General features: G+C 42.1%; 3 protein-coding genes across 4 annotated transcripts in view; 2 read left to right on the forward strand and 1 right to left on the reverse strand.

Moving 5' to 3' along the window:
• The window catches only part of pag1 (phosphoprotein membrane anchor with glycosphingolipid microdomains 1), a 38,211-nt gene extending 24,740 nt beyond the window's left edge, over nt 1–13,471 (reverse strand). For both annotated transcript variants that reach the window (XM_036515557.1, XM_036515558.1), the window contains exon 1: nt 13,241–13,471. The gene's annotated coding sequence lies outside the window, so the exon portion shown is untranslated. The remainder of the gene's footprint in view (nt 1–13,240) is intronic.
• A 5,330-nt stretch (nt 13,472–18,801) lies between these two features.
• On the forward strand, nt 18,802–21,582 carry mrpl53 (mitochondrial ribosomal protein L53). Its single transcript, XM_036516293.1, has 3 exons — nt 18,802–18,902; nt 20,937–21,049; nt 21,371–21,582. The coding sequence occupies exons 1-3, from the start codon at nt 18,811–18,813 to the stop codon at nt 21,487–21,489; spliced, it is 324 nt and encodes a 107-aa protein (XP_036372186.1). The 5' UTR covers nt 18,802–18,810; the 3' UTR covers nt 21,490–21,582.
• A 1,242-nt stretch (nt 21,583–22,824) lies between these two features.
• On the forward strand, nt 22,825–24,466 carry fabp4a (fatty acid binding protein 4a). Its single transcript, XM_036555295.1, has 4 exons — nt 22,825–22,940; nt 23,270–23,445; nt 23,543–23,644; nt 24,227–24,466. The coding sequence occupies exons 1-4, from the start codon at nt 22,868–22,870 to the stop codon at nt 24,278–24,280; spliced, it is 405 nt and encodes a 134-aa protein (XP_036411188.1). The 5' UTR covers nt 22,825–22,867; the 3' UTR covers nt 24,281–24,466.
• The last annotated feature ends 836 nt before the right edge of the window (nt 24,467–25,302 follow it).

The raw sequence follows: 25,302 nt of genomic DNA on the forward strand, positions 1-25,302 counted from the left end.
TAAAATTCCCCTGAAAAGGACAGACAGAATAAGACAGACACGGAATGGCTGTCACACCCTCGCATACACATCTCCCCCGCCCGCCCCTTTTTCCTCCCGTAAGAGGGGAGCAGTTCATTTAAGGCATTTTTCAATCCGTCCACATGCCTGTTGGCTGCATCACAGGGAATCTATGCACTTTGCATCTGGAACCGCTGCAGCAGTTCATTCCTGGAAAAAGGCTGTGGCGGCTTCCTACACATCTGCAGACAGCTCACCTTGGGATTCAAAGGGTTGTGCTCTTACTATAGCAGGCCATCGCCATATAGGCCTATCTATCCAATTTTACAGGATACAGCCTACAGGGACTCCAGGAGACATGAAGTTCAAAGCACAGAAACAATCCCACACATTACTCACTACGCTGTTCATCTCATAGCCAGCCGGGAGTTTTCCCACGAGGACATCTGAAAACCTTTCCCACTCCCTCTCGTAGCCCAGCCCAGCAATATTTTAATGTGTGTTAACCAGCAGCTCACCCTTCACAACAGTACAATACCGTTTATGCCCCATGAAACTTGCAGTTGAGGGGTTATGGGTTTTTTTTTTTTTTTTCTAAACATGCCTCTCTCACAAGGGGCATGTTTAGGACTTTTCTTAAGAAGGATCAGAAACCCTTTTTGAGAGCATAACAGGAACTGTGGTCAGAATTTTAGAATAGAAGGAAACCCAAGATACTTGCTGTAATTCCTTGTTTTTTTTTGGTGTGTAGACAACGGCATTATCAGAATTTACCATTTCAAATTATGATTTTCAAATGATCTTTTGAGATGGGAAGAGAAAGATTCCCACTCACTGACAAAAATGGATGTGTTTCATTTTATATTTTGAAAATCACTTTTGAAACTTGCAAAAAAAAAGTGTTTCAAACATAGAGTCCCCTAAGCCTTTTTCCAATGTCCTTCCATTAGCTCACACTTAACTGCAACATCTGAACCTTTCGCAGAGCTCTTAGTGTTTTCTAACTTGATTAGTGATAGCTAACAGGCTAATAGGCCAATAGACAGCAAACTGCAGTGGAAAAAATACTGCTGTCTAGAAAACAAACTAATGTTTTATTATAATGTATAAGTAATGAACAGTTTAATTTCTCTGTATTGAGAATATTGCTATCTTAATGTCTTCTTGGTACATTAATGACAATGTAAGGTCTGAAAAGTTCCAGCCATATTTTGATGTAATTGAATATCTTTGTCTCCAAACATGCTTATCTAAGGTCATGGCTGGCTATAGTGCATAGAAAAGATCTTTTTTCTCTGGACACTTTGCCATTGAGGAAAACATCTGAAAACTTCTACTGATACATAGACATAATTGGCATGATCAATACATTATTTTAGTAAAACATCTTCCTCACATCATGGGTTGCTACAGTTGATTGAAAAATCTGATACAACAATAACTTATAATGCTTATCCATTCCTGTACTGAAATTCACATCTTGTCTTTTTTACAGTGGGATGAAGAATGACTTATACCTGAAACATTACACTGACATGCAGGGAGAAATGTTAAAAAACAACAGCCTTCCCTTTCTGTGATTTAAACTGATACAATGCCTTGAATATTGAATATTTTACAACAAGTGGTCACCCATAGGCTTGTGTAATGATCCTGACCAAGGGGATTCTACACCGATGACGTTTGTTTTGCCAGTATTTTCCCCACTGTGCTATTGCTAATTAAGAAAAACATCAACCGTTTTCACACTCTGAGCTCCATAGCATAAGACAATTAATTAATCTACGTAGCGCATTGTTACTTTTGGCATGAAAAAAACAAATCATCATTATGGAAGTCGTTTCCCAAAGCTGTTCCAAACATTTTAAAAACATTAAGCCTAATAGCCAGCCAGCTGCCTTTTTGACAAACTAAAGATGTATTGTTTCGAAGGCACAGTTATCCTATTAACCAGTTACAGTAAGCAGTTAAGCCGTTAATACTTCTGAAACCACTCTTCGGCTTATTAGCAAGTGCGCCTCAACCGCTACGAGCACTGCCCTCAAAGGATTGAACTGCGACGCGACCGTCAATAAAGAATTGAATAATGTTCATGCATTAACTCCCACTAAGCCGAAGGATCGAATTACACCCGTGATCTCTGCCTGGCTGGGGGGACGTGTAAGTCCATGTAATGGGTTATAAACATGATAGCATCCCAGACAGCCCTTGCAAGAGTTATGATGCCACAGCCTGGAGGGCGGCCCTGCGGACAGAATATGAGTCCGATGCATATTGATCATCGCTGACAATCAGACATGCATGATACTTGCCGAAGGAGAATGTCCTAGAAAGAAACAGAAGCTCAGAGGATATGACATGACACTGATCTGTACCCCTTATAAATATTCATTTCCCATCTTTTCATCTCTAGACCTCTGAATCAGAGAGTGGAAAAAAAAAATGGAGTAATATAATGACCCAGGACATTGGATAATTATTAACCTGTATCTCTGAAGGAAAGTACCAGGATAATTCCCTTAAACAGCGTGCATGATGTCAACTGTAGGTGCTACTGCATTATGGGAAGGCAGCATCATTTCTCGTGAATTTACCAGAACCCTTAGCGCCGGCCTGACTGTCAGTTTAGCCACTGCAAGTGAAACAGCAGTTACTGCGCAAGCACTGCTGGCTGAATGAGCAGACAGGTCCCAGCAGCTGTGGACACTGCACCATTTCTGTGGAATTACATCACGAAAGCCCTGTGACTGACATTTACCAAATGACAAGGCTACAGAGTTATAGCGCAGCAAGGGACTTCTGCTCAGCTCCTACAAGCCTCTTATAATCCCCAGCTCTCTGATCAGCAGAGCTGGCCAGGTTCCCCTCTCCCCTGGGAGCTGGCCGCAGCCCGTGCCAAGTACAGGCCCCTCACACACACAGAACAGACCAGGTAATATAATGCGCACAATGAGAACCTTTGTGGCATTCTCTCTCACTTCAACCCCGCAGGGAGAGAAGTGAGATACAGCTTCTGAGCTACTGCGGCAGTTTTCCCTGCCTCTCCACACCCGGCAATGGCCTAAACTTCAGATCTCCCACTGATTCAGCCTCGCAGAGGTTTCATTTAATCATTAATGATCCAGGAAGCCCCGATCGCTGGTAACAGAGCTCCACTAAAAAAGGAGAATGTTCCATACCTCCCGGGGTAAACAGTAGCAGTTAAGAGATGGAGCAGAACTTTTGTGTGGAAGAGTGGGTAAAATCTGCGGCATCTACTGACTGGGCGAACCTAAAGACGTGGGCGTCCATAATCACTGCGGAGGAATGCTGCTGGTTTATACGCATCCGTCCTGATTTACTGACCACCCTGGGAGCATGGACATTACGTAATGCCTCCTGCTAACAGCTGGAAGCGTTTTCTGCAGGATTTGGACGAGGTGCCCTGAGGCAGGAGGTGGTCGACCTCTCGCTTTGCTGGGAGACAGCTCTGCAGGGTGGCTCTGTTTTACCCCACTCCCCCGCCCCACCAAACCTGCATTCCTCACTGTCAAAGGATGCACAATACAGACGGGACTCACTTCTTGCCTCGAAGGGCTTTTCTGAATGCAGCACTTTGCTCCTCCAAATAAAGAACCCCCCAGGCCGACTCAGAATTTCAAGAACGAACGCCAGACAGCACCAATGAACCAAGGAACATCGGACCAAGAGGACTTGGATCAATACATTAGGCAGTCTACCCACAGCTCTGCTGAAAACTGCAAAAAATAACTTGGATGCACAATCCAGCGAGATCCTCGACTTGATTCGTTTCCATTTAATGATCTAAATAGGACTTATTCATCAGAGCTGTCAAGATTTAACGGAACTGTACTTTACCAACCATTTTCTAAAAAAGGGGAAACAAATAACTCAAAAAAACAGGAAATTGGCCAAATCATCATTACTCTGAACACATGAATGAGCATTTTGAAAATGTACAATGATGCCTTCCAACCTCTGTGGGCCACTGCTTAGAACCCTGTCCCTCTCACTTTAAGCAGCTGGCTGTTTGTGTTCCCTTGTTCCAATGGCACAAGTGTAAACCACCCCCCCCCCCCCCCCCCCCAGTTGAGCGCGAGATTAAATGTGCTCACAAGATTGTCCATGTTAATCAACTTCGGTTCGCTGCACCAAAACAACCCTAACAGCTGGGGACAAATGTGGCAGTTATGTGTGTGTGTGTGTGTGTGTGTGGGGGGGGGTTGGTTACTGATTTGTTGCACTCTTTTATGCCTCATGCTAATAACTTGCACAGTATCTGTGCTCCCACAGTTTCGAGCCCATAAAACCGCAGTAGAGCGGGAGAGACAGGCACAGCAAACGGGTTTAAAAGTTCAAGGGGACCAGAGTCAGAAGAAAATGCCGTCATGCCGGAGCAAGAGGGGAGAGCTGGCCAAAGAGGGGACACGGTTGGGGGTTATGCAGTACGTACGTTTCAGGCTTTCAAGTGCTGTGCCACCGATCAGAGCTCTGAATTTACAGTGTCTCAATGCAGTGGGGCTCTCTCCTCTAATTTCAAGTGTTATGATGCATTTAAGCAGGTGCTGTGATTTACTGATGCCACGTGAAATTATTTATTATTTAGCTTGCAAATCACAAATATTCACAAAACAGTGAATGACAAAATCGAGAAAATATAACACTTGTTTCAGCTTGTTACCCTTTTCATTAATCTGATATCAACAACTCTCATATTGAGTATGCCACAACCTGTGTGCACACCATAAGGTTAACAGGAAGCTATGCTTTCTCACACAACTCTAGATATTAGACCTGAAAGATTTAAGACAATAAATCTAAAAATGCAACTTTACTTGGTATGGTGGCAAAAGTGCTGTGGAATCAAGTGAACCAAAGAGACAGTTAGAAAGCTGCTGATTTCGATACCTGCATGCCTTTCAGAATCAGGGAAATAACCGGTGCTGCCGTTGCACTGAAACCCACACGAAGGCACTCCTGTGGCCACAGTCGGGCAGGATGTGAGCAAAGCTCGCTGGGAGGAGATCACCTTGATTGAGCCACGCCCTGAGAGTCAGCTGCAGTGGTGAGCAACACTTGCTCACAGAGACGTGGGGGAAGGCAAAAAACAGCCAAGCGCGCTTGAAGTAACCTCTTCAACTCATAAAACCTGGGAGGAGTTCACATCTCGCGTCCCCGGTAGAAGTTCCCCAAATGATTTCAAAAAGCTGGCGCCACTTTTTAAGAAATGACTTCTTCTGACAGTTAGCAGATGCAGACACAGAAGTGGCACTTTCCATCAGATCACAGGGTGCTGCACAGCGGCACAGAGCCAGTGAGGAATCATTAACACGGTAGTCTGGCGTTAGAGTGTGGTAGTCCTGAGGTTATGGAGCTAGGCTCATGACACAACGACTGCCAGTTTAATCTCCAAGCGGTGCACTACTCTTGGGCTCATCACCTGAACTGCTTCAATAAAATATACACCTTTGTAAATTAATCATATGTAAGGGTCTGGATATGGATGTCTGATAAGCAAGCGAGGAATGATGAGATTTTCAATGCAGTTACCTTAATTGATCAAACCAATAAACTCCCCGTGGTCCTTCCCTGCCTTTGCATTTTAACCAGGTGCACTGTAAGGGGGATTATTATTATATCCCATGACAGTTATCTGTAACCTGAAACTACCTTCATTTGCTTGATGACTAAGAACACAACTTTACTTGAAACTGTTCTTCGGTTTCTTAACCTATTTCGTGTGATCCACCCTCATGCAAACCCACAGAATCAACGACTCCACCTCTCCTCGTCTCTCGCTGCCTCTTTACAAACCATCCTTGATCACGCAAATGCATGAATACTGACTCCATATGCTGTGCTAATCTGCAGATGCAATCACTTTCAGCAGACTGCTAGCTGCACGTTATTGGGCGGCAGGATGTGACTACTTCCACAGTGTATTCTGAAGAAGACAGGTGTAAAGTGATTACACTTACACAGAAATGGATCAGGACAGCCATCTGTGCAGGTTTCGAAGACTCACACAGAGATCTTAACAGAAATGAAATGGAAAAATGGCGCAGAGTCGGAAGTCTAGTGCACTTTCACCGTTCATGCATTACAGAAGAAAAATGTCAAAGGCTGATGTCACAGCATGATATTACTGTGGTAGGACCCAGTTCCTTGTCGTATATTATGCCTACCTCCTACAGTGTAAGGTAAGCATCAATTTAAAATTTTGGTGAAGTTACTGAAGCTGCTCAGGACCATTACTGGCTGGTTTACATGTAATTTACATGTAATATTGATGTTACATCTAACTGAAGATTAAAATAAATGTTTTCTGACAAGAGATTTTAAGCCGAACCTCAGGGAACCTTCACTGACACAAAACCGAGAACAAACGAACTCAATGGCCCTTACAACACTGGAATGCTCTGCAAGTCCAAGCAAACAGTGTGAGAATCAGTCTCATTTCAAAAAGCCTTCCAGCAATAAGGACACGCTTGTTTCTCCCCGGAGCGGCCTTGTCTGGACAACTGTCCAGTTCACACACTCTGCGAACGGGCTGCTCTCTCTTCATGAATTCCAAACACAGCGGCTCACACTTGACATTCAGGTCATGCCACACAGCAGAACTCTGTGACGCTGCATGCTACATAAACAGACTGGACTGTCCACCGGGCGCACAACCAGCCGTGGATTTGTTTAATGTGTCTGACACCGCTCTGTTCGCAATGCGTGCGAGCGCCTGGGGAGCGTTTGAAAATGCAACATTAATGGTCTAAACTACCTCATTTGAAAGCACCGCTGCTCTCATTACTCAAGGGGGAAAAAATTGAGACCAAAGAGCTAATTTGGCAATATCACTCACGTTTCTTGGGACCGTGATCAATTTCATGCGCTTTACAACCTTTTTAAACAGTCACGTTAATCAATCACACGGAGCTTTTTTTGCGCGTAGGGTGATTCTTGGGGAGGAGATGCATTCCCTACTGTCTGGCCCGGTGTCAGAGGGAAGCTCACACTAAGGATCAGATGGTTGCGACTTGGCTGAGGGTATCCGCGATCCTGTTTTAGTCCCCCGTTCAGCAGAACTCTGACAGGAAACTCGCTCGCCGATAAAGACCGTGGCCTGTGGTAATCTGGTCCCGTCAGACCAGCAGGGTCAGCACGAGTGCTTCTGAACAGCTTGCGCCGACCCGCATCACGGATCTTGGATGACCCATCGAGTGCTTCCTGTTGGCCGAGCGCTGAATCGTTGCGCGGACGAAAATAGCAGGCCGCAAGCTCTCTGACATCTGTCAAAACCCCGGGCCGTGTCACGAAGCGGGGAGAGGCCGCAATGTCAGCATCAAAGTCCTCCTAACATTAGGAACCGCTCTTTTAATCCAAAGCAGAATCTCTGAGCTGAAGCAGCGTCGAGGACCAGCCCTGTTGTTGCTTGCTGTTGTGCTTTTGAAAGTTTCTTATTAATATGCGTTTGCTAGATAACAGACCCATTTCCTCGCGAGCAATGAGGAAGGGGAAGTGGGAGGGCCCAGTTAATTGTGAAAAGTATGAGCTGCGTGGAAAGAGGAGGGGGTAATTGTGGCGAAAAATATCAGACGTGCGCTCTCCAGCCCAGGACCTCCCAGATCTGCGCGATTCCAAGTTTCCATCCAATCCAGACAGATAGGGGAGAGATAAGCGCCCTCGGCCGCTACCACGCCACGTCACCGCCTCCGTCTCGTCACGGGCGGATCAGAATGGCTTGCTCTGGTCCTTATCACAGTTCTGATCTCAAGCTATTTTTCTGTGACAGTTCATCAAGACCATCAGTGAAGAGCTCCTATTATCAAGCGAGAAAAAAAAAATGCTTATATGTGTCATAAATCTGTCTTATTGTCTAGTGCTGTAGCGAAGGAATTAGGATGTGAAATCAAAGCTATGTTCCTCAAAGCAAACTTGACCGTGTCACCGCTTTTCCTAAGAAACACATGATCTGACTACACAAGAGGCTCGTTTCTTCTGTGCCTCGGCTAAATGCTCCCTGAAAGGTTCGACAGTCCCCAGAGCCAGCATTTTCAAGGAAATGCTTGAAACAACTGCCTTGTGTAGATGCCGATCCTATCTCGCAGCAGCATACTGCACAAACTGTCTGTGTGTGAGGTCCATTTCCCATGAGTCAGTGAGCTTGCAGTGTGCTGGGGACAAACAGTATGCTGGGTCATCAAAACAAGTCAAAAAGGAAAAGGGAAAAGCAGAACCCGGTGAAGTACATTCTGTTTCCATGCCTGCAAAGGGCCTGCAACTCCACATGTGTGTAATATGTAATGTTCATGTCATCTGTTTCATGCCTTACAAATATGATCATACGTTTTATTTTTTTTATGTACATAATATTTGAGAAATACCTTTTTCCTATGAAATATTGCATATGATTGCAGCAGCCTGTGTCCTCACCAGAAGTTTGTGTTGGTGGCATTAGCTCCATGTCCCTTTCAGCATTTTCCCCCGCTTTCATTTAATCAAAGTGGTCTTGAATCCATCCCGCTCCCTCTCGGTGCCATTACAGATCCTCTCGGGGCAGCGCTGATGCAATTTCTGTCTGAGCGGAGCGGAGCATTACCCAGACGCTCTCAACAATGAGCCGAAACCTTCTGGTTATCCTGAGAAAATTGCCAAGAAGCCCATTTGATAACAGCCCGCAGCGGACAAGACCAGGCAAGACGCGAGCAGCACCTCGACAAATATGCATGACATTAACTCTGTCAGGCTGAACAACACAGGCAAGACTGCTGTCAAGAATTTTTTTTTTATTATTGGTTTAGCTCCCTCACAACTGCAGGTACCAAAGCTTAACCATTTTTCATTTTAATTACATAAATCACAACGTGTATAGCATTCTAAAGCAAGTATTAAGTTTTTTATTTCCACATTGTCAGTGTTGCTGTGGCTGATAGTTGAGTTAGTGCTGTACTTTTACTAGAAGACAAATAAGTAAAATATCAATACGACGCAGATAATTGTAATGGCTACTTAAGTGTTAATGGCACAAATCAATCCTTGTAGGGGGTGGTATTGACCATCCCGCTGTTTATTAGCCTCTGTGTAAATAAGCACAGGTTTATGGTCGGTTACAGCTCTCTCTAATACCCACGTATTTGGTCTTTGCCCAGCCTATGCGAATGACAAATGGAGAGCTAGAAATTTCAGGCGAGGCTCTGAAGCCAAACGTCTGGTAGCTGTGAGCTTCGGCCAAGAATAAATCCACTTCTAAAGCCAGCGTTTCAGAAATGTGGCAAATGTTGATTGGAAGAGATGCTGGTGAAATGTATGCAATAATCAACCGTGCGTATGTGTATCTAGAGACAACTTCGGCGGCTGTGATGCTGGGTGTGGCTGGATGTGGTGAGGGGCCAAGCACAGGTTTACAGTCTCTGCCGGATCAAGGCGCCGAAGGTGACACAGATGAGCCGACGCCATCGGAAGTTACTTGTGAAAACCCCTTCATGCTGGACCAACTGGATGTTACCGTGGACTTGGTGCAAGTATTCTGCGCACGAATCTACAGGCCGTGACCGCTTTTGTGGCGTTATGCAAAAGTTGTGTTCTACGAATGCACTGGGTGTGGCCAGTGAGAGAGAGTTTCAGCAAGCCGCTTTGCATGCACATACTGCCCATGTCTGATGAATGCACCAGATGTGAAACAAATGAATGGATCCTGTTAGGGGTTACTGACACCTGTGAAAATGGCTATATTTTATGTGACCTCTGGCCTTGGGCAATAATAAGCATGCATACTTTCATCTATCAGTCATTCAGCCAGTCTGGTCTACAAGGCTTAATGTGGACAGATCCACAAACAGTCTACATATCCTACCGCCTATATTTGCCTGCTGACTCTTAAATATAAAAAGCATATTAACTGTAATGCCTGGACAAAATTTTGGGACTCGGGTTTCTAATAAGCAGAATATGGAGTGATTTCCAATTCATGCAGTGCAGCAGTCAAAAACCCTATTCCAAATAAGCTTGGGGCATTTCCTTGTATGATTGCATTTTCTCACATTCATTCGTCACGGTTGGCGACACTGAGAAATCTGCATGTGCCGTCTCGCCCCGTATACTACGATATGTGCTCCCGAAGTCAGAATTCCACAGCATCTGCTGGCTGTTACAATGAAAACCCCACCAACAGCACTAACACTAATGTCATGAGAACCTGAGCTCTTGCGATGTAAAACTGCAATGACACATATCCTGCCTATGCCAGTGACAGTGAGTTACTTACTTTATGACATAATCCTGGTGAGTATAATCCTGAAGAGCTATGAGCAAAATCGCGGGAGGTGGAAAACCAAAGTCCAACCTGGGATGAAGTTTTCAGCATCACTAAACCACAGCAGTCAAGCATAGTGTTGATTGACGGTTTCAGACAAGAAAGCTGAGACAGCAGTGAGCATGAAGCAGCTCGAGTGACCACATCTTAGTTTACTATAGCTGTGTTTGCACTGCAGATGTTCTCAGTCTGATCTGAGGCGAGATTCTGCAGGTGATTTTTTTATCCCAGATTAACTGGTCCATGGTCAATGGTTTGGGGAGTGCTTGTCACCACACCAGTCAGACAAGCTAAATATTCCCTGGGGCTAAAACTGGGTCACCTCCTGTTCCTGACTGCTGACTTGAATGCACGGTGCAGAAAAGACCAAAGCAGTGGCTTTTACTGACACATCCAATACCTTTTGGCAGATATTGCCATCCTCTGTAGATGCAAAAAATACTATGACAACGTCGCTGACTGCTCGCAGTCAGGAAGCATTGCCTTCGTCTGACTTTCTGGGCCTCAATACAATGCTCACCTCCCAGTCCCTCTCCTACCCCACCCCCTCAACCACCCACACACCCATACCCACACACACACACACACACACACACACACACACTCATCCACCAACACAACAACCCACCCACCAAACCACAGATTCTTAAAATTGCTTTGTGGGGCTCACTCCAGGAACATCAAAGGGTGTGTCACTGAGACCATGCACAAGAATGCGCACGAGCTCAAATGGCAGGGTACTTGTTTGTGTCGCACGAGTCACTAGCCGTGAGCCGCATTTTGTTCTAAGCCCTCTCTCTGACAGCTGCAGAGGCACCCACGGCTAAATCTGAACTTCAGAAATATCGTACAGTCATCACGGGGTTAAAATTATCACTAACAGTTGCCATGCGGCAGTCATCTTCACGGCCTACACTTGGGGAACCAGTCATTTGAGGAAGACAAGTTTCACTCTCACCCTCTTTTCTTCCACTGCATGAAGTACAGTACTGTATGTGGTGTACTGACACCACCCCACCAGCCTATCTCTCATGAATTTAATCAGCCAGCTCCAGTTTAAATCTCCTTAACTGCCCTTCACTCAGACTGGAGGCAACAATCCAATGTCTACAATACCAGTCACAGCGCACTGGGCTACGGGGTGCTCCCACCTCCGTCAACAAAGACCAAAGACCACAGTTTCCCCGAGGTCTGCCCTGAAAGCCAATACACTTTGCCAGTGCGCTTCTATTCTGTGTGTAGCCTTTCAGGCCAGGGGACCTCCTGGATTGAGAAGTAGCTTCCCTATTGCGTGGCCTCACATTACCTCGGGACTTTTCATTGCACCACAGAAAAAAACCCACACACACACACGAAAAAAAGTGCCAGTGGTGGCAGAACTCTTAAGTGCAACCGAAAGCACAACAATTTCACATGTGAAAGAGCTCTGTCACCTCAGTGCTGGGAGCAGAAAACTGCCTGTCAATCACCTGACCTCAGACACCATTGTGGACAGAGCCTGTGGGGTTTTATTGGTATACTGGTGTTATTATTAGTATATTCAGTGAGTCTTTGAGTCTGGTGACACTCAAACTGGCTAACCTTGGTGGGGAGAAAGGAATTTAGCTGCATGAGTGTAGAGAGGGACACCATTCAGAATCTCAGCATCAAACAGAGAGCTGTGATGTGTGATAAGGATCAATATTTCGATGGGAAATAAAAATGAAAGTTTACAATATTGACCCGCTTGAAAAAAAGAGGCCAATCTTCCTGATAATTATGTTTTAGGTGTGTGTTTTTGAGCTCAAGTGCCTCAATTTCAAATAAATGGTATTTCTTGCTGTAGGGACCTGGGTGTTTCATCTCATGAACTAACAGTGAAGAACATACCGCTGTAGTATGAGACAAATGCTGAATACCACACAAATGCTGCTGTTTACTTTAGAATGCTTAAATAAAACTCCATATTTTGCACTTGGATGTTGCAAGGTCACTTGGAGCTGACCACCATTATATATTTGTTCAGAGGGGAAATCCTTTCCAAAGCATTTCCTGTAAATACTAAGCAGGGTAATTAATGAGTGACCACCCCCTCATCTGAAATACGTGTCACAGACTTTTACAGGATTGATTTTTGATTGTCACTCTTTAGGGTAAAATCAAAGCGCCCCTCTCTCTGTCTGGCTCCTTCGCCCACATCCAGCACTGTCCATTTTTGTAAAATCATGCATGCACAGTATCCTTTAATTTCACAGTTAAGAGTTTAACATTTTTAAAATGACCTCACTCATTTCGTATTCTCCATATAAATGGCCATGAATATGTATTTCACATTTCAAATGCAGAGGCAAATGGTAAAAGAACAATAGCACATTTATGCACTGAACTACTGCCAAAAAAAAAAAAAATCATTGTGACTGTTTTAACAGAGCTACAGCTGAACAGCAGACAAAGGAAATTCAAAGGCGTCAGGTAAGCTAGCAAAATTATCGAAAGCTAAGATCGTATAACAATAGACCTGCGAAATAATATTCGTCTGAGACTCAACCGGCTCCCAACTTTGATTTGTCGCCAGAGACCATTTAGCTATTTCGACCGGGTTGGAATTGCGTAGCTCGGCGAAGACAGTTTTGCCAATAAAACAAGTGGGGACATACTGTAGCTAACACCGATACAATAACGGGTACACCTGCCCTTTACGTTTAAATGGATTTACAGGTGATTTCTCTCAATAAACTGGAATCGATGCAACTCGCTAGATAGCCAGACAGCTACTTAGTGAAGCCCGCCTTCCAAACATGACATGCTGCGGCATATAAAGCAAATCAATGAAGTTTAAAAGAGCTTCCATAGCAACCATACACTTAATTCAAACCCCATTATAAAGCCAGCCATCTGGGTCAATGCGCAACTTTAAAAGCATTTTGCGGTCGGAGGGAGTAAAAGACCACTCACCAAAAACGATTATCCATATGATTTCAGTCGGTTTCTGTTAAATTCAAACTCGCTTTCTTTACTCAGCTTCAGGTCTCACCACCTGCGCAGAGAACTGTTCATTTATAATGAGAAATAAGGAATGACTGTTTTTTTTATCAAATCGGAATAGCTACACTTCAAAACAGAAGAGCTGCATCGCACACAACACTCTGCCCCGCACGCAAGAACCTTCATGATATACCAGAACTGTGCGATTCAGACTATGTAGCTAGCTGAGCCTACCCCTCCTCTTCTCCGCCAAGATATTGGGGAGGCGTGACAGATAGCGGCGATTGTCAAGGAGTCTCGCTATGGCTCTCGGGACTTGTAGTGCGCAGCCGGTTAACCCTTTCTGTACATCAGGCGGCTTTGGCCGCAAACTGATTTGAAGAGGAACTCCTAATCTGATTACATAACCGGATTTGTAGCTGGAGAGAATAAACGTACATTATTTTATCATTAAATACAATCCAGCCACCCTTCGTCTTGTCTTGGGCAGTGGGAAATGTTTGTTGTCTTGTCAGAGTGTCGCGAAACAATTGTGAATTACAATAATTAATATACAAATTAATTATTATAGGCCACAGTAAAACTGTGACTTAATGTCTGTGGAATAAGGGGTGGTGAACACAATGAGAGATTCACCATCGGGTTGGATTATGTTGCCATAGGGGTTTCAGCAGCTGGTAAAGGCTTTACATTGCACTATCCTTCAATCAGTCTAAGAGATTACCTCACCGAGTCCATCAACTTTTGAGTACATTCTCTGTAACGCGAAAGGAGCAAAAGTCCATTTTTTTTTTTTTGATATTATTGCAGCTTTGACTTTTCATCTGACTTTTCATTGCAGCCTAAAGTAACTACTGACACAACTGCTGGTGCTTTGTGAAAGGTTGTCAAGAAAGAGAGGAAGAGGAAGAGTCAGAGAGACAGAGAGAATTGAGTTTTGATGATCAATTTATTAATCAATACACAGTGATCAAAAGCCAGTTGTATCATCACACTCTAAGCCTACTTCACAGCATATGGCTGCACACTGACAAAATAGCTGCATACCTAACATGAACAGCTACTGAAAATTGCCACAGTTCAAATAATATTTCTCAAAGATAACAGAGCAAAATGTTTTAACAATCATATATTTTCAATGTATGTTTAATTGGTAGTCTATACAAAATGAAGTGTAGCAGTGCAATTTTTAGCTGAATTGGCAACCTTGTTCTCACTGTTTGTAGACTGCCCATTGTCTGTCTGATTCATTTTCTGCTTTTCTTTATGGTATTTTCAATTGTCCCACATCCACATCTGCTTGACAAGCATTGTCTTTTGTGGTTCCTGTCTTGTGCCATAAATAAATATAGACTTGTTGAAGAGCAAATAAAACCAGTTTCCAGAACCCCTTTGTAAGACTGTAAAAGAGGGTCGAGACTTTGGCAGTGGGAAGAACCCAGGCAAGAAACTAGTTGGGCCACTTTGAATGAAGTAATGTCAGAGAAGAATGCATTCCCCGCTGCTTTGCATGGAAATTTGCCACAGCAAAACCCCAGCTTGCCATATTCAGCTGTGACTGTCACATATACCTCTAAATCAGACTGATCTCCACACATCACGCCCTCACCCCACCTCTGATCTGCCGTGGGTGTGACAGTGAACAGGGCCTGCTGTCTGTCCTGTAACAGAGAATGTCCAGAATGAGAGAAGCTAACTGGGAATTTACCCAGGAGAACAGGGAACCCCCCCCCCCGCCCCCATTAGTTTCATAAAGTCTTCAATGACCTCAGTGAGTAAAGATGCTGATTTAATGTGATCCCATCACTGTGCTCAGCCATTGATGTACTGTTTATTCCAGAGGGATGACTGCCCCCTACTAGCTCACCAACACCACTTCTAGCACCAGCCCCATTTTCCCTGCCCTGCTTAGCTTCAGCTATCAGGCAGGAGATGTAAGTAGCAGGCTGATATGGCTGCTATATGGCTGAACTATTACAAGACCTCACATACGGTTCAGTAAATCAGGTTAGTATAGAGCACCCATTGGGGTTTATTTGTTTACATTTACATTATCATCATTTGGCAGGCGCTCTTATCTAGAGCAACTAACAAAGTGCTAATAAAGTGGCACGAAAAGATGTACAAACATGACACCATCAACCACATATGAACAAGTGTCAGTGCCAAATATATTGCTGCGATCACAACTGCACTCCTAGATAATCATATCAAGGTACATGCAACTGAGGGACTATGCTATTCCACAATGCTAACACATACCTCAATGTGAAATAACTACATGTGAATGTAAACATGAGGACACTAAAATGTGCAGTCCAGCCCTTCTAAATACTCTCTTCTGTGCCATGCACTCTTTCCCCCATACTCTTCACACTCTTACCACTGTGTGAGTCCAGCCCTCAAATTTCAGTCAAAAGGTTGCTATTTAACCCTGCATAAATTACAGAAGGGGCAGGGTTCACCAAATCAAGTTCCTCTTCCAACCTCCCTTGTATTTATGCCATAACTAAAACAAGGCAGATAATTAATCAGTAAAACTTAAGTTAAATTTCAATCAGGACATTAAAAGAATATACATCTAGCACATGCCATCCTATTCTCTCTTTTTGTAAGTTGCAAATAGCAGAACTGAGATACATTGTTTTGGTTCACACTATGATCGTTATATGGTGGCTACATGCTTCACTGAATACGCACATCTTCTTGCAGTATTTGTTTCTGCTGTGAGGAACTGCTAGGTTTTGTTACATCATTGAGCACTAAGGACCACAAATCATATTTTGAGCTCTCAGCAAAAATTACTTCTAGAATCTTCTACTGATGAAGGAAGAAGGAACCCTCTCCACCTTTGAATGTCCTCAGTTACTCTCACAGAGCAAGATCTCTTGTTATCACCTGTTACCTTACTTGTTACCTTCTTGTCCTGCACTTAGGTCTTTAAGATAGTCTCCCCCATTTTGGTAAATGCAGGTTGCAGCTTCTCTGAGAAAATGTATAGACAATTTCCTGTCAGTGATAGTTTATCGAGAAACTGTCAGACAATCAGGTTGTTGTTATGAGTCAATTTATAAAGCTCCCACAAGTCTTATGCAGTGTGCTTATAGGGTACTGTGACATTGGTGTTATACTATATTCAAAATGAATGAGAGATTACCTGGTTTTCTGTTTTTTAGTTCTTCTAGATGGATGTTTAGAAAATCCCCACATACAGTGAATAGAAATTTGATCATTTGTTTGTCTAGTCATAATACTGACTGCTTTGTCTACAAACTTGCAATATTAACAATTCAGGAGTCCAAGGACATGGGCCCATTAATTAAACAGCAGAAAAAAATGAAAACAGATAGCAATGGATACATACTTTCCATAGTTGTAATAAACTTTGTTAAAATACTCACCATCAAGTCTTTGGACTTAGGATAGACTTTGGACTGTGTAGAAGAATCTGTAAACTCAGTTTGACCATGTACAGCGAAACTATATTTGTAATGATTGTAGGAATACAAAGAGAGAATAAAGGCATACCCTTTTACCCTCAAGCTTAGTAACCTACTCCTCCCATGTGAATTCAGTTGCATTGTTTCTGTTCTTGTTCTCGCCCTGGTTTATGTTATTTTGCACAAATGTATATGGTCCCAGTAGTATCAATTGTCACTGTTTCATAAAAAAGGAACCAGCCTGTTGATAGGAAACATGCTCTTCAAGCCCTTTTCTAAATATAGTCTTAGCTCTTTGTGTCATCTGTGCAAAATTTTGGCCTCACAGGAAAGGCCAGAAGACTTTGTAAAACCAAATGAAATTCTAAGTTTAGAACCAGGGTGTGGGGCAGTGAGAAAATGACGCCGCTATTCAGCACCGCATAACAAAACACTGCGTTGAGAGCTATTAAGTAGCCTTATATTCAGTTTCTAGACCAGAGAGCCACCACATAAGAACCGAGGAGACCCGTGGTCCACATAAACCACAGTCTCGCAGCTCTGAGCGACAACATAATGGAGATGCCGTCAGGTGAACGTCGGCAGTTCTTGTCAAAGAAATAATGTCGCTCAAACGCTCCGAGTTTGCTTGAATGATGCTAGGGCTAACGCGAGCTGACAACATTGCGAGCACATAGAAGACAACCTCCCACAAAACTGTGTCCTTTCCGCCTGTTCACACCCCCACGGCACTGGCTGCTTTTTAATGTTTACAGTGCTCCGCTGCTTGTCAACCTAGTCATCGGTCTCTGTGTTAAAAATAAGATTGCGCTCTTTCACACATTCAGATATAACAGTTTACCGATTGTCCAGTTGACATTAGTCTGTCTTCAGTATATTTTGTCAGAGAAATGGAAGACATATTGTAAGATTTTTCATGTGTAAAAGCAATACTTTCTGTAATTTTGTAATTTGATGCAGTAATTATTTACAGACAAGCCTTTTATTCTACAATCACACCAAGTCAAATTTGGTCAAAGAAATACAAAATAAAACAAAATTCCCAGATGGCATTTGCAGAAAGAAATGTTAGAAAACTGGATAGATAAGAGTGTATATTCGATTGTCTGTGCATTAAGTAGTAGGGTACAGTATCTCAGATAGCTCATATATTGCCGTTCTTTTCACGTCTTCACAGCTTGCACATGTCTAACAATGTTATCCAAGGCTGACCACTTAAATGCAAATAAACCTTGACGACCGCAACAGGACTGATTAACCGTTATCCACTGGCTCCATCTACTGGTGAATGTGCAAAATAACAGGTACAGATGTTTTTACAGAGAGCAGTTTGATGATTTTGAGATAGAGGACTAAATCATATAACATATCGCATATTACAAGCAAAATACGAGTATATATATGCTACATTTTACAGAATAAAATACTCTGATATGATTCAAGTATCCAGGTATTTCTTAATTGTTTTTATTAAAATGTTTCCAAATTGCATTGACTACCTATCGTTAGTTTCTCAAAAGACACACAAATGTAATACCTCAAGTTCCTTTCACCAGTTGATACCTTTCATTAAGGAATCGACGTATAGTATAGACATATAACCCATGAATCTGACAAAATAATTCGAGCAATTTCTCTGTTGACAAATTATTATAGTTCGATTTTAGGGCGTCATGATGCACGGTAAACTGGGCAAACTAGAGGGCACAATAAATTGCATAAGCATATTGATGATGTAATGCTAATATTAATTTTGGGCGGCACACTCGAATATTCACTTAGCGTATCTAATGTCATCAGGATAATATCAGTCCATCTCATTTGTGCCCTATGTTAGCGCAATTGCGCACACACATACTGTGTAGAATTAAATGCAGCTAGACAGCTGTCGTAGAGGAGATGGGGTGCAAATGTTACTCAGATTCTGCTAAGATATATGTGATTTTCGGTACAGATACGGACAGTGTGTGATACGTATGAGAGTATCATGTGTGAGTATGTGAGTATCATGACGCTTTAAACGTGAGGTGAACTCTGGGAGTCGTAGTTTGAAAAATGCGTCATCACGGAACATAGAGTTGAAAGGTCAAATGTGAAAAAATGGCTGCGACCAAGGGAGCGGTGGTGCTGAAGGCAGTGAGGAAAATTGTGATACAGTTTTGTCCATTCGAATCTAATGTTCGTTCCACAAGGTAGGAATATCTGTGGATAGTTAAACTGTTAAAAAAATATATAGCCTCCATATTGTCTGCGGGATGCCTGTCTTAGCAGTTAGCTGGGTAGCAATCTTCATTGGACAGTGGCAAGGCTAACTAGCTAGCTAGACCTTGAGAGCTGCTTTGTTTTCTCCATAAATGTTTCCCTGGGCTGTGTGTTTTGTGACACAGTTAATGTCAGCATAACACATCGACATGAACTGATCTGGGTATGGCGCCCTGCTTCTTGATTTTGGCAAACTAGCTGGCAGAAGGGTAACCTGCTAGTTAGGATCCGATGGAATGACATTCATGGCAGTGGTCCAGCCAAACTACCAGTTCATTTTAGTCGGACACAGTAACAAATTGTAGCAAAGTTTGTTTAATATGTATTTTTAACTTATTCACGTTAGTTGGTTAGTTGTCATATGAGTTTGCTGGTTTCTGTGTGTATTTGATTTCTTTTATGGAACGTACTGTAATTGTGTGTGTGTGTGTGTGTGTATAAATTTTATTAAAATTTGTACATAGTTTTTTTCTGATACATGGCTGTACATTGAATCAATCTCTTGGCACTGGGATGGGATGCATTCCATTCAGAAAAGACTTAAAAATACAAAGAAACAAAGGCTTCCCACGAATCTTGCATTTCCATTATGTTATATCAAAATGTATTCTGCAGAAACATCACCTTTAAATTTTTCTTTACCATTCTTATATGTTTCAGAATACTGTAGTGATTAGAGTTTTATGTCACTGTTCACATTTTTCACTGTAGGCTGAACTGCAGGTTTGACCATGTGATGAAAAGATTTAAGGTCCAGCTCCCCAGTCTCTCTCCATCTCGGTCCCTCTAGTGCTCACTTTCTCCTTTTGTACTGTCTAAGTCTCAGATGAACTCTCCCCTAAAGACACAGGTTCAAATGAAAGAACCGATGGTCCCTGGCATCTGATGCTTCCACACCCTGTTTTGTTCAAACATTCCATTTCGACTGAACAGGAACCATGGATCTATTTGGGTAACATCCAGAGGAAAACTACTTTTAACCTCATTAGTCACACATTACACTTCCTCTTACTTCCTGTTTCCTACAATTACAGCACAGCCTGATTGGATCAACAGAGCAGCAGATAGGGCAGGCCTCTGTAAATTTATTACACATGTGTAGAAGTGCAGTCTGAGGTGTGCATATTTTTTTTAAAAATTGTCAGGAGTGTCACTGTTTTCCTTACATTGCCCCTTCCTCCAAAAGCCCAAATAATCATTAACTAGTTACAATTAACATTAACAATTTCAAATACAGACATTTGATGTTGTTGATACCACGTCCCTAATGACTGTCTGCTGTTCTCAGAATGGTTAGTTTGCTTTCACATATCTATTATTACTTTGTTTACTCAGAATAAGGGAAAAACTGGAACACCACTGGGAAGGCATGCAATGAGTAATTAATAAAGATAACTACACATATACAACACTGGCTGAGAGGGTACAGTGACAAGACAAGCCAGCTAGTTAGTTATTGATAGATGGCAAACTAATGTTACATCTGTGAAAAATGTAGTTGCCTAGCTTGTTAGAAGACTGTAGTCATTTTTATCTTAAAGTAGCTGGTGAGAAAAATAATGCAGGCTAGCTGTATCCTACAAAATAGATATGTATAAGAGAAAACAGATTGCCCCTGAAAATTTGTCTTACTTATTATGGAATCAGCCTCGTTGTTTAGGGGGGAAGTCATCTTTGCTTATTTGGACTGCCTAATTACAAGTGAAGTTATAGTGAATTACAACAACTTTTTCTTATGTTGCTCCATCATGACACGTTGAGGTGTGGAGCTAAAATACACCCCTATTTGGGTGCAGTTCTCAAAAGAGTCACATCAAAAATGCTAACAGTTACCTCCTCTGATGGAATGGTATCTTGCCAGGGGTTGTACTTCTTTGCCAAACTGCTTCATGCAACTGAAACGAGTACATCTTCTGACCCTGTGGGCACAGCTTGCCGTTAATTCCCACAATTCCTTTCTGCAGGGAGTTTCTTGCCAGGGTTGGAACAGAAAAAGCCAGATCTACAAATATGAACTGTGAAGTGTCAGCAGTGGTGAAACACGACAGGTCCGAGCCCATCATCGACATCACTTTCGGTAAGTCTGACTCGACCCCAAACAATCATTGCCCTCCTGTGTTTAACCAGCAGGCTAAATTGCAAGACTTGTTTGTGTCTGACACGGAATAAGAAAAAGCCAGATGTAGCCAGGCAAATTGCTCTGTGAAAGGTTATGTTTAAGAAGAATATTTGTGAATGTTTCAGCTGAATGTTCAGTGTTGCATGTAGTTAAAGACAATTGTATTTACATGCGGTGAAGAGAAATGCTGTTTTGTTCGGCTGCCCTTGATGCTGGTACCTCTTTGAAGCGGCTCTGATCGGTGCTGTTTCAGTAAAGCTGATTTGTTCTTTTCCACAGTGGATGGAGAGCAGTTACTGATGAAAGGAGCTCATCTGTCCAGCTCTGAAATGCTCTCGGCTCTGCAGTCTCGATGTGAAGCCAAAGACCCCCAGGCCAAAGAGGGGGCAAAGAAATAGTCCTACATTGTATATTTTGGATATATGGATGCATGTATGAATGTGTGTACATATTTATGTAAAATCTTGTGATTTGTAATTTGACTCAATAAAAGATGCACATGAAAACAATGCTGCCATGTATTTCTTCTGATGTATTTTACTTGCCAGGGAGAAATCCTGCCTGCTTCCCGATGTATGTCTTTGGGCATCCAGCTGTAAGGTTGGCTTTTTTTTTTTTTTTTTTTCCTCCAAGTAGCACTGTGTGTTACCTCACAGTTAAAGTGTCTCAACAGTGGAACAAAACTGTATATTAGCTGTAAAATTCATCTCTTTTGTAACCATTCAGTTAAATCATAAATAATTCTTTCCAAGAAATAAAGTTTCCATCAAGACCTTACACCATATGAATATTGCTATGTAAGTTTCATCAGTCAGAGTTGAAGCCAAAGTTAGATTTAAGTAACCAATAAGGAATGAGAAGCGTTAATTGCATTTTTATCTTAGGAAAGACTGTTCAGCACACCAGATCAGGAAATCAGCTTGAATCTGTCACCATTGCTAATTAAAATTTTCCTGCCTGGTCATTGGCTGAAACTAGTTTGGGATGGGTTTTTCTGAAAATGGAAAGTAACATGATTGACAATCTTTCTCAGATGTTAATTTTTGATGTCTGCCAGTTGAAAGCATAAAAATAACCATTTCCTGACATAAAAGCATTTTTGTTCAGACGTTTACGATGTTCAGGCACACGGGTATGTGGAGCGTTTCAACAGCGGTTATTGTCCATCATTTAAACGCAGTAGCGAGCTATACAGCAGTGTAGTGTTCATGCACTTCTAGCTAACGACTAGCATCTGCACCGAGTTTTATGACTAATGATTTAAATAACTTCAGTTTATTTTAATTCTTCTGACATGTTGCACCAATTGCATATTGTTTCACATACAAACAATGCTACCTAACATAACTAAATTCCACTGTACAGTGCTTCAGTCAGCTACAAGTAGCCATCCAGCTGTTGTATCTTGCTTGCTTCAATGTTAACGTGTCCACAGTTTGCCAAGCCTGGCCAGATATTTGCTTAAGTGAACAAATATTTTCCATGTCTGTCCACTATTGCATTTTCAAATACTTAACCTCTGACTTAGTAAATGTAATTTGGCAGTTTTCCACACATCTGGGGCTCTGTAGAATTTTCAAAACCTTTCTCCCAGTTTCACTTCTAACTGCTCTCCTATAGAATCGCTTGATGTGACGTCGAGTCCCTCGATTGGTTCGCTGAAAAGGACACGTGCTCGGTAGCCCCCTTTAAATACCATCAAAAACCTGTCATTACCACAATTGAACGTAAAGTCACAAGTTTACATCTTAAGAAAAGCATCATAACGTGGACAAAATGGTTGACAAATTCGTGGGAACATGGCGAATGGTGTCCAGTGAGAACTTTGATGAATATATGAAGGCTTTGGGTAAGACGTATTTTCTTTCTTTTTTTCCTCCATACTCTCCTTTTAAACTTGTATAATGAGTGCATCAAAAGCAAATTTAAATGAGCAAAACATATTTGCATGAGACAACGATGTAATTGTGTTGATGATACAAAAATGGTGCAAGACAGGTGCACAGGTTGTTGTCTTCTTTGTATTATTGCATTCGATTCTTTATATACCTGTCATATTATATGTTGTAATAAACGTTTTACTTTTTGTCCGCAATTCCACCGACCCGGATAGGGGATAGTGATTTTCATACAACTAAGGCTAGGATATAAGATAACGGTTTATTCCGGACTTTGCAGGTGTCGGTTTTGCCACCCGTCAGGTGGGGAATATGGCCAAACCAAACTTGATATTCAGCGTGGACGATCAAGGAGTAATCTGCATGAAGTCGCAGAGTACATTCAAAACCACAGAGGTCAAATTCAAACTCAATGAAGAATTCGATGAAACCACCGCTGACGACAGAAGGACCAGGGTGAGTGTCTAGTCTAGTCATCGCGCAATACAGCAGCCAGCCACAAACATTATGCCTCCTGGAAATAACTTGTCGTGATTCCTGTTTTCACTTGCAGACTACTGTAACCCTCGAAAATGGCAAACTTGTGCAAAAGCAATGCTGGGATGGCAAAGACACGACATTAGAGCGAGAGGTGACGGATGGAAAAATGATAGCGGTAAGAGAAAGTTCCTTTGGTGAAATTAATAATGTTATTGAAATTAAATCCGAAGGTATGAATGATATCTGTAATGCTGTGCCGATATATAAACACATTTTGATTCAATATTGATGGTATTTAAAACCCCTTCTTTCTAGTTTGCAAATAATATCATATTTTTAATTCTGTCCAAAATGTCATTGGATTGGTAACGTGTATGTCTCACCCTATGATGTTTTGTACCTGAATGAAAAGAACAGTTGAACATAAATACTACAATGATTTTTCAATGACTTTCCCCCTCTTTGCAATATCCAGCAATCTATATGCACTCAATAAAGTCATACTCTGTTGTGCAGAAGCAGGTGTCTGGGAAATGTTTCATTATTACTCTTGTGTGTCACGCCTGTCTGTTTTAGGTGCTGTTGTGTTCCACAGAATGTTATTCTGCTTGAATCTGTCACCATTGCAAATTAAAAATGTCCTGCTTGGTCATTGACTGAAACTACTTTGGGATGGGTTAATCCCACACTGTAGGTTTTGCCAGCTGCAAAAACAGACAGCCGTGCACCCACCTAACCTCTGTGCCTCTCCTTGCAGAAATGCACTATGGGTAAAATTGTGGCAGTGAGGACGTACGTGAAAGAAGCTTGAAGCGATTTGGCCCTCGTGGCGGCTGGATTTCAAGATGGCAGGCTCAGTTCAATGAGCAAAAGGCTGAAATGGCTGCTTGTGTCTCGCTCATTTTGTAACACCAAAGCAAACATATGCCATGTATTTTGAGATGATTGCATTCAGTATTAACCTCTTGTGGTGCTTTAATAAAAATGTTAAATCCTGTTTTTTAGTGTTTATTTAAGAGTTGGAATAGGTAAGAGTTGCATGTAATTACAACTGAAACTGTAGGATGAAATGCATGCAATGAGGCACCAGCCCCAAAAAACTGAGTTGTGCAAAAGAGTTTTTGTGGTTTTTTTGGGTATTGGACCATGGAAGTAGGAACCCAGATCATGAATGCGTTGATTCTGCTTTTTTAATGTTGGGTTTCTCAATTCATTTGATTTTATCCCACCTGAAGTTTTATGTTGCAAAAGGCGCAATTTTAAACAGTTAACATATTTAACACTTAAAGTGCTTTCATACCTCGGAGAAAAAAAAAACCCAACCTGCAAACAAGCCCTGATGAATTCACTGTTGCATCCTACTGTGGAATACTCACTCCCATCTCTCTCCAAACCTAGTTTTAGGTACAGGAGAATACTTGCCCTCAACACGCTGTACACTGACAGACCAGCTATGCTGTTGAGAATAGCATGGCATTTGACATAACCACTACCTTTATCCTTACACAAATCTTCAAGAATGTACTACATAGTTAATTCTTCACACCTTGTTTATTTCTGTCATTTGAAGTGACTATGGTACTTGCAATGTCTTAGAGTTTACATCATGTAATAAGCTCATGTTCATTATAAAAAAAAAAGACTGGTTAAAGTGTTATAGTTAGACTGTCAGATTGAATGCCTCAAGCTTAATCTGTTGATAGCAAATATGTGTACACCATTTTTCACATATTTGTTGGCCAAGGGCATCTGATTTTACCCTCTACTACCACTGGTAATTTTCTGTGCCTGACAAACACAGAATTCAAACCCCCTCAGAGTTTCTTTAAATTC

Source organism: Megalops cyprinoides, chromosome 21 (assembly GCF_013368585.1).
Source record: "Megalops cyprinoides isolate fMegCyp1 chromosome 21, fMegCyp1.pri, whole genome shotgun sequence".
NCBI classification, from domain to species: Eukaryota; Metazoa; Chordata; class Actinopteri; order Elopiformes; family Megalopidae; genus Megalops; species Megalops cyprinoides.